At 32.3% G+C, this 10,550-nt stretch overlaps 1 protein-coding gene and 1 long non-coding RNA gene across 2 annotated transcripts in view; one reads left to right on the top strand and one right to left on the bottom strand.

The window, feature by feature from the left end:
- Positions 1 to 310: 310 nt before the first annotated feature.
- On the bottom strand, positions 311 to 2,552 carry LOC129221913 (uncharacterized). The gene is made up of 3 exons (XR_008580552.1): positions 2,305 to 2,552; positions 1,445 to 1,643; positions 311 to 584 (listed from the first exon to the last, which is right to left on the bottom strand). It is a non-coding gene; the product is annotated as an uncharacterized LOC129221913 (long non-coding RNA).
- A 941-nt stretch (positions 2,553 to 3,493) lies between these two features.
- Positions 3,494 to 10,550, top strand: part of LOC129222606 (protein N-terminal glutamine amidohydrolase-like) — a 29,432-nt gene continuing 22,375 nt past the window's right edge. Inside the window, exons 1-2 of the mRNA XM_054857121.1 lie at positions 3,494 to 3,757; positions 8,044 to 8,143. Coding sequence (XP_054713096.1) covers positions 3,651 to 3,757; positions 8,044 to 8,143 — 207 coding nt within the window. The 5' untranslated portion in view covers positions 3,494 to 3,650. The remainder of the gene's footprint in view (positions 3,758 to 8,043; positions 8,144 to 10,550) is intronic.

Here is a 10,550-nt window from a genome sequence, read left to right as displayed (position 1 = left end):
AGGATGTCTTTAAAGATGTCTTAACAAGCTTCTAGGCAAATATCTAGAAAAAGGAGGATCCAAGATTTTAATCTTCAAGAATATGCTCCTACTTAGTCTTCCATTGAGCTTAAAAATTTACTTTCTGAATTTTCATTTAAACTATTTTACAAAAATTATGGGTGCTATTAACAAAGATGGGGTAAGAGATATTAAGACATGAAAGAAACAGGTGATCTAAAGAAACTCCAAACATCTCTATATGGAGTAAAATTGCATAACACTTTTTCATCAGGGGTATGTAAAGAGGTGTCAGAAGGTATAAAAATTACTTAACAAATACACAGTAAAAATTAATTTAGGTTAGCTATGCCAATCACTGTAAATTCAAGAGATCAATGAGCCTGAGCTGTTATCTTTCGCTAACAGCTCAGTTAGCAAAAGCTAACACAGTTAGCTTTTGCTCCTCAGATGTGTAGACAAAATACTACATAGTACAGTTAACTCTCAATCACTGTACTCAAAGTCCTGAAAAAAACCGGCTATAACCTTTGAGTTACGGGAAACAACCACAGCCTTCTCAAGAGTTAGGGACCCAATGAAATCTATGAGATAAAAATATATTAGAATTAGAGTCAACTGCATAACACAAATCAATGAATAATAAAAAGTTAGAACATAAGAAAAAAAATCATGTACACTTGTTATTTGATGATTTTAAAGTTGAATAATTTCCTCCTTGATTACTTATTACAGATTAAAACTCATGAAATATCACACATTCATACTTCTGTTGAATCAGTTGTTACTCTTCAGGCTCCGACTAAATTGAAAAGCATAAGCAGAGGAAATGACAGCAAATGAAGCCAAATCTCTCTACTATGTGCCATTTAGTCAGGAATTTTCAGTTTTTGCATCTGCACATGCGAAATACTTCTTGGACTGAGGGGAAAAAACAACTTAATTTAAAACTTAAATGCACAAATATTGCCATGCATCATAATCATACTGGAATAATACACAATGCATTGTTTTTTTTCCTTTTTCAAATATCAAATTGCAGTTGATTCTGTTTAACAACATTCTATTGAATGACTTTTCATAGTCCCAGATACTCCACTGCAGTTTTAGAAGCATTCTATTTAAGTACGATTTTTTTGTGGTCCCCTGAAAGTCGTTAGATAGAGTCAACTGTATTATATTTCTCATCTATTTCTAATTAAATCATTTATTTAATAGTTTTAATAGGTTAACAAGCTGTTTTTAATAGCTTACTCTGCTTAACTTTTTTTGAACACAAATCAATAAACAATCACAAGTTAGAATACATGGGAAAAAGTTCATGTAAGCTTGTGTCATTTATCAACTTTTAAAAATATTACTAAGATAATAAGTAAAAATACTACTTTATCTACTTTAAAAATACTACATACAACTAAAGTTGTATGATTTTCTACTTGATTACCTCTTACAGATGAAAACCCTTGAAACATCATACAGATCCATACTTCTGTTGATTCAGTTGTTACTCTTCAGGTTCAGGCTAAACTGAAAAGTACAAGCAGAGGAAATGACTAACAGTAAATGAAGCCAAATCTCTCTACCATGTACCATTCAGTAAGGAATTCAGTTTCTGAAGCTGCACGCCCAAAATACTTCTTTAACTATGGGGGGAAAAAACAATTTAATTTAAATCTTAAATGCAACAATTTTACAATGCATCACAATGGAATAGTACGCAATGCATGAGTTTTCACTGTTTTAATAAACAAATTATTATATTTCTGTTGTCTATTACACCACGTTTCTACTTACTCAGATGAACAATATAGAATAGCATCCAAAAGGAGAACAATTATAATAAATTAATATGAATTTCTGCCTTCTGTACATAGAAAAAAAATCAAGAATACCAAATGTCAAGCGGGGAAATGCTTTGTACACGATGCATTTTAACCTGGAGTGCTCACAGACATATAAGATAAACACACCAGTTGTGATCAGTGCTTCAGCAGTAGCCACTTCAAGGTTAATACTTGAGAAAATAGGATTCCAGGTCTCCCAATGGATTCAAAAGTGCATCAAACATCATTTACACCTCAATAGTGAAATATTAAATACACTGTAACATTTTACCCGCATCAAATCATATTATCGACATGCAAGGACGAGCGAAACAATTTTGTAATAGATTAACTAGGTGCATCAATTTTTAAATAAATATTTTGATTCTTTAAGAATTGAAGTTTTCAATACTGTTTTTTTGGGCACATCTAGTTCTTTTGTGAAACATAAATTAAACTTATTTGTTAAAATTTGCCTTACCAAATTATCCTTGGGTACTTTTCGTTCGTTCATGCGCGTCAAACCATTGCAGTCGCCTAACGTCATAGTTGCCATAAACTCCAGGTCAAAATCACTAACGATTTAGCTGTTATTTACATCTACTCGACAAGATGCTGTCCATATTTAGATAAAAGTAGCCTCACAAAAACTGGCCCAGTAATGCATTGCCATGAAAAGAAAAAAGAAGCCAGGAATATAATACAAACATTACAGTGCAACAAGAATAACACACAGTAAACGAGTTGTAAAACACTATTGAAAAGATATTTACACGAAGCAATTTGGCATTAAGTATAAAATAATTACCTATTGCTATTTTAATTGCCTGCTGAGCTGTAGGAGTTCTTAGTATAAAAAATGTCAGTCAATGCAATAAATGTATTATCAAACAGAAAGCTACATTAATGTTGATTAAAAATACACCAAATCGAGGTCTCAAAAACAATAGATATCTTCTTTAGTGACTAAATACGTTCATAAAACCAATCATCGGCAAACTTAAGAGTCATTAATGAATTGCGACACATTTTGAGCAGTGTATTTATTTATAACCTTATAAAACAGCTAATACATGCAACGTAGTATTATTTTTTAAAGAGGAAGCAACTTGTAAGAAAATTAGATTATATTTCTTATATGTAAGTTCGGTGTACTGGTCAACACACAAAACTTATACTCACTTATAAATTTCCTTTCATTTTTGTTTTCTTTCCTTTTTTTTTGGCACTCTCGTCCGCCAAAAACATTGGTGTATTTTAATTTGTAATACACCAATTCGACATTTCCATGTTTTTAACGTGTCGAATATGAACATCACTCGTCAATTTAGCAGAATCTTGCACATCAAAATGCACAAAATTCTCTTCTTCCGTAATTTGTCTTGTAAGCTTTCAAATGAGGAAAACTTCGCCCCTACTTCAATAGTCATTCCTCTTATAATTGCAATAATTAGATCATTAAAATACTATCCATATAGGAAAGTATGCCGAAAAAGCACGAGGCGCAGTTGTTTCTCGCTGGAATAAACAATGCGAACGTGATCGCCAAATATCGAGGACGTCTGAAACCACGCCAAGTTACTACAAAGGTTGCTAGAAAAATCGAGGAGTAGCAGACACTTCCATAATTAAAAATGACTTTTTTTTTTAGTATTCACTATTTTGTCCGCTTCAAAGTGAAATGAATACAACTGTCATCTTCATCATCCAGTTTGTTTACAAAATTCATATTTTTTTTACAAACTTGACGCATAATACTTTGCCGATTCTTACTATATTATCATCGTGTATATTGTTTACTCCTGAACTTATTTGCTCCTTTCAAACATGTTTTCGTCAAAACGATCCCAAGAAAATGTACACTTAGAAATGGATTCTTTGAATACGTTACACATTCCTTCACAAGAAGAATGCTGTTATACTTCTTGTTATTGGTAAAAAGCACAAATATTTGGCTAATATATTTGAATGTACACACAATTTAAAATGCATAATGTGAACTGTTAATTTATCTTGGTAATTTTGTTTGTGTATAAAACGAAATCCTGTTTTGGTTGTTTCAGCTGTTCAAACTCTTTAAAAAAAATTAAATAAGATATTTTTTGAACTTCTTCCGAATGATGTTAGAAAGTTTGGATTGAAAATGCATTACTTTGTCCTATTATTCTGTTTGTGCAGAAATAAAATTTTAAGTAAAACTGTTTTGAGACCTCAAGTGCTCATTATTATTGTAAATTTTGTATGAGTAGTCATTTGTTCTTTCATCAAAGGGCCACTGAAAAAGTTTCCTTCAACTTCTGCGTAGAACGTCATCAGACTAAGGGAGGAAAAAGAAAACATCCTAAAGAGAATGAAATATTTCGGTGATGTATTACAGTAGAATATCTAAATAAAGGTGGTGTAGTTATTGACAGGTAGGCTAATAAAAAACAAAATTTTGTAATATTTCGTTTTGCAATATTAATGAAAATATATCTTACCCTAAATTCCAAGTATACAAGAAGAACAAATGTGTAGGCAGCATGAACTAGGTCTTTTCCAGTCATAATTTCATAATTATTTAATTATGAAGTCATTCAGAAAAGTCATTTTTATACTTTATTTGTCATAGAACTACAATCTCTGGGGGATGCTGTGACTGAACTGTCATGTATTTGGTTCATTTCTGTTAATGTTTTCTTTCTCTTCAATATCATTTCAATATTCTTCTCATTTATTAATTTATAGTAAATAAGCAATTTAATCTCACATTTCAGCTATTTTTAAGCCAAAATTATATTATTCAATGTAATTATTATTACTTTGAGATTTCCTTGGTGGATTAAAACAAATTGAATATGAATGTAAACTTGTTTCACCCCCCAAAAAAAATATTGAAACTGAGCTAGGCTATTTAAGCTAATCAAAAAAAAAACAATTGTAAAAATGTTTTTTTTTTTTTTTTTTTTGAAATTTGCATACACATTGTATAAATAACAAAATAATGAAAAATAAATAATTTGTTCCTTTCTAAAAATGCAAATTATCAGGTAGATAATATTTTTTAACCCAAGTAATTCTTAATCATTGTATATTTAAAATATTTGTTTCTAGCACACACAACTCAAAACTATCTGCAGGTAGGAAAAACAATAGACAGGGGGTAGGGGTAAAATGTTTACTAAAAGAATGCTTTTTGCTTTCAATCATATAGCCATGAAAATAACAGGTGAACTTGTTTCATTATTTTATCTACAGATTTTAAAGAAAATCAATGTTTAATATTTACACTAATTAATGATTATTTGATGATGCACATATCTTCAGCAAATGTATCTGCACCTCAAAATGTCGGCACACGACGTCTGTGTTATTTAGCTATGACTATGCATGAATTCAATCTGAAAATGAGTTCTGTACCTTTAAATACCAGTATGTGAAACTCAAGTATTGTAAAAAGCTGGTACTTTTGTACCAGTACATTCAGACTGAATTCTATCATTGTCATCAACATAGAATTAGTTTTCTATAAATATTTGTTTTCATCTTTTTCATGAACATTGTCATTATTTTATAATCCATGTTTTTTTCACCATATGTATACCATTTATACTTGCGTATAAGTCCAGAAATTTAGCACAAAAATGAGGTTAAAAGTTCGTAGGTTGACTTATAACAAGGGGCAGAATTTCCGAAAATTTTCCTAGAACAATTTTTGAGAAAAAACTCATTTTTCTAATTTTATTTCAGACCTTTTAAACACATGTTAAAGAAGTAAATATTTACGCATTGGGCTATTATTTTACATGGTCTGGTTGTGAAATAAAGGCTAAATAATTATGGTAAACTGCCAACTACGCGAAAATTGCGGGAATCGCTGTATTCGCACATTTTTCCGATAGTCGCGAATAAATGCTTTTTTTTTTTAAATAATGTAATATGGCTATAGTGCAGAATTTTATTGATATTAATTCAAAATAAAAGCAAGAAGCAACAAAATTCGTAACAGCAAAGTCGAACCCTTTACAAAAATTGCAATCGCAGAAGTGAACACTTTTGTGCAAAAAGTATGAAAATTGAACGTTTTTCAACGTAAGAATGTTCATTACCTTTAATTGGAACAAATCTGATATACCCCCCTCTTGGCGACTTTTTCCTGTTGGCGCCAAAAAAGCGTCGCCAAGAAAACTATGTATGACGTCATATGTCATACATCGTTCTTAGCGATGCTTTTTTAGCGCCAACAGGAAAAATTCAAATTATGTCATTAATTATTTAATGAAATTAATGCATTAATTTTTTTCCGTTGTTTCTCCGGGATACGAGCCCTCGGTCTCATAGTACTTTCGTAATGAGACCTCGGCTCGCCGGCCCTGCCTCGGTCTCATTACGAAAGTACTATGAGACCTCGGGCTCGCCAGGACCTCGCTGCCGCTCGGTCCGTTATCCCTCCGACTTTTAATATACATCACAGTCGGATATAAGTCACAGATCTCCTCCGTTCAGTATACAATAAAGTCACAGATTTTATGTGAAATTAACACCATTTTTGTGCTACAAAAATGCCAACCAGACCAAAATACAAACTACCAGAAACACACTAAAAACACAATAATTCAAAATATGTTCACTTACCTTTTTTACTTTTCTTTTACTTCCTCACGTGAGGCAGTGCACATATGTCCTGCTCTTAGGGAAATTATCCCATTTTTTATTATCATTACTTTACAAAAATATTTAAATTATGTTTGTTTAGACAAAAAAAATTCCAAAAAAAAACAACCTTATTTTACTTGTATTTTGTACTCCACCCAATTAATTTCGCGAATTATTTCCAAAAACTTTACAAACATATCCTCATTTTTGTATTCACAATTTTTTTTGTATAAATAATAAGCTAAATAAAATTTAAAATCCCCTAATCTATTATATGTTGGTAGAGTACTTTTAACGTGTCTCCATGTGGATTCAATTGTGTTAGTGTGACATTTAGTTTCTGGATCTACAAAATTAAGTTTATGGTTGACTGTTAAATGCTCATACCCCTCCTCCCCCAATGTATCATATGCCCTCCAACAATCGGAGTGCACCGTCGTGCCTGGTAGTATCCACTGCTTAACTGCCAAAAATAGAGTTTCCCTACCCCTATCCCCAACAGCAACCAAAAAAGTTTTCCCCGAACCCCGTTCAACACCCCCAAAAACCCATTGTCCCTCAACTGCATGTCCCCGATTATATTTTCTTTTCCCAAATTTAGATTCATCAACTTCAATAACTTTCCCAACCCCCCCTATTTGTTCGGATTTTAATTCAATGTAATTTAATATTTCTTCATTAATATAATTTCGCCAATCGGCTAAAGTTTGTGATGAAAAAAAATATTGACTTTCAATATCAGCAGTTTTGGTCCCAATTAAAATCTCATATGTTATCAAAAAAATCTCCTCTATTTTCAACTTGCTAGAACTAAACCATGACCCACTCCTGATCGTTGCTTCTTTTCCACAAACAACACCCCCAATAACCTTTCTACAAAAAAAAATTAACCCATCTGAACATTTTTTAGTTTTTTTAATTTTCATAACAGAATTACATCTAGAACATAACATTTCATTCTTAAGTAAACCAATTTCCCTTAAAAATTCTAAAAAAACCTCTTTATTTTCAATTAGTTTAAATATAAAAAATCTATTTAGGACTCCGGTATGTCCAAACGTTGGACGACCTGACGAAAAAGAAAAAGAAAATTCATTCAAAAATTTCAATTGATACTTTTGGACAACATCACAAACCGAACTCATAATTAAAATAGAAAATTCAACTAAATTAACATTAAAAAACAACAAGAAAAAGAATACTCTAAAAGCGGAACATATGAGCACCTACCTCCTACCACACAGACACGTGCAAAAAGACAGACTTCGAGAAACTACTTTCCAGCGTTCAAGTTGCAAAACCAGGGTTGCCAAGTTATCGCCTTATTGGCGATTTTCGTATCGAGCGAAAAATTAAAATCTCGCCAAGAGGGGGGCATATCAGAAGAGAGCCCTTTAATTTCCTTCCTTTTCATAATGTTTATATTCAAAATTAGTGGCAAAATGTTTCAGATTCTTTCAGAAAGTAGTGGGTTGACTTATACGCGAGTATTTACGGTGCATGTTTGTTTGTTTTTCAATAAGTTATATTTCCCTTAATGTATGATGACTATAAAAGATTAACTTTAGTTTTATCATTTCATTAGTGAAGAGAATGTTTGGAAACTATGTGAGTACATAAAAAATAATCAAGAAGATCTCTTATCAACATGTTTTGCTGTTTTTATATCCAATAGAAATGAAAGTGTAAGTACTTCAAATTCAAACATTTTTTCTTTACAATTACTTATTAGTATACAGAGGCAGAACTTGGCCACATGAAGTGGGGCGGCAAACTTTTTTTTCAAGGGAAATTTGATTCATATTCTGCCATCCAACTAAAATAATAAAAAATATTTAAAAAAGAATAAGGAATCATAACTTTTAATGCATTGTATGTTATTCAGTTTAAACAGAACAGAGCTAAAGAGAGAAAAGCACACAATACATCCGGAGAAGTTTCACTCTTTCCCAAAAAAATATGCTGACCCTCTTTTGTTGTTGTGCTCATAGTTTATACGATCAATGGCACCAAACAGTTGTGCTTACGTTTTGTAATCCTAAAGTATGGATATCTTTTTCTAAGTTGCATTGATTTTAATTCCAATAAAATAAATTTTAATATATGGGATAATTACATGGACTAATCAGAAAGTTCAAGGAATTCTAAGTACTTTGGAAATGAGTTTCCTTTCGTCCAAAGTTGTTTTCCAGGATCCCAGGAATGAAGAATCTGTACAGTATAAACACCCTGTCATTAGTGACCTATGCCCTCAACCAAAGTGATCTTTTTCAGTGACGCAACCAGAAAAAAGTTTTTAGGGGAGGGAGGCAGATTGAAAAAGAAAAGATAAATTTATATATGAGAGAAAAGAGGGAAGTGGGGGCTCTCGATCGGAAAAATTTCCAAACTTTTAGCTTTAAAAACACAATTTTTGACTTTCTTCGTTGATGTTAACAAAAGGTACAGGGATCACTGCAGAATTTCTAGAAATTGAAGCTATAAAAACGTGATTATAGGCCATATTTATCAGTGATAGGGTAACAGATAGAGCTCAAGGACTGTCCCCTATCAATTTTTTTTTTTTTTAAATAAGTTGAAACCAATTCCTCCTTTCCCTTGCCTTCGACATTGAAGTTTCAAAAACACAATTTTAGACAAACATTGAAGATTTTATGGGAAGGAGGTTCTGAAGCTTTTCCTTGGTAAAATTTTCAAAATTATGGTACTAAAAATTGAGCAATGTTTTATATTTAGGGACTATTCCACTAACATTTTCGTAAGTGTAGCTTAAAACAAATTGCTTATGATATTGGATTATGACAGTATAAGGACCCTTGCCCGAATATTTTCTGAAATCAAGCCTTAAAAAGGCGATTGTAAGGCCATATTTTGTAATATTAGGGCCAGTAATTTTTCAAAATTAAAACTCCAAAGGAGCAATTTTAGGCTTTTTTTGATGTTGTTCAGTAATCGGGGGCTTTCCCCAGGAGAATTCGTGAAATTGAAGACCAGAAAATGTAATTTCAGATGCTTTTTTCTTCTCATCAATAATAAAAAATAATTTTGAAAAACTTTCAACTCAACAGTCTGGGGGTGAGAGTTGTGTGCCCCCTTTCTGGTTGCACCACTGTTCTATTTTGACCAGTCTATTACATGGTTGGTGGTTCATTCATGTGGGCGCCAGTTAAAGGACTAAAAGTATATTTAGGTAGTAAATAAGGATACATGCCCCCCCCCCCTCAAAAAAAAATGAGTGTTTTCGGGAAAGAGCAACATTTCCACTCTTTCCCAAAAACACTCATTTGGGGGGGGGGCATGTATCCCTATTTACTACATAAATTTAGTAAACTAGGATTAAAAGCCTATATATATTGTGTGGCAGGGGGGAGGGTGGTTCATCATCACTTTTGGATCATGCGACAGGTACACTGGCCTCTTCTGAGCTTCAAATTGCACCACTGTGGAGCAGTTTAAAAACAGATAAACTATAGGTTCAAATTACTAATTGATGGTTGAAGACGTAAATCTTTTGTGTATAATTCATAACAACTGCATTGGTAATATGCGAATTAGATTTTATTAATGTTTGAAAATAAGGTATAGATCATTTGACAAACAATTTTTAAAAATCCTTTGCTTAAAAACTAGAGGGGCAAAATAATAACTCTGCCCATGACTCGAAAAAAGTAGGGGGCACTCATGGGATCTCATATATGCAAAATTGTAAGGGGCGCTCAGAAATTTTAACCATAGTTTAGCAGGATATTTTTCCCATGGAGGCAGATTTCAGAACAGATTAGAGTCATTAAAATTTGGCATTTTTAATTATTTATTCATTAATGGCTGGAGAAGAAATATTTTTATATTTTTGCAAAGAAAAAAGTAACAAAAGCAAAAAAGTTCTAATTTCCAGGGGGGGGGGGGGCTCGAGCCCTCCTTGCCCACCTATATGGGCGCCCTTGGGGGCACTTGCCCCCCTATATCACCCATAATTTGTGCCAATGTTAGTATATGCAAATAGTTTATATAGTTAAACATAGGGTTTTTTTTGAGCAATCACGATTGCTTATTGTTCTCATTTGACTGTTTTGACGTCCTATCTTTTTATTT

This window comes from Uloborus diversus, chromosome 5 (assembly GCF_026930045.1).
Source record: "Uloborus diversus isolate 005 chromosome 5, Udiv.v.3.1, whole genome shotgun sequence".
NCBI classification, from domain to species: domain Eukaryota; kingdom Metazoa; phylum Arthropoda; class Arachnida; order Araneae; family Uloboridae; genus Uloborus; species Uloborus diversus.
The sequence above is the reverse complement of the archived record's forward strand: the minus strand, read 5'-3'. Positions and strand labels throughout refer to the sequence as shown.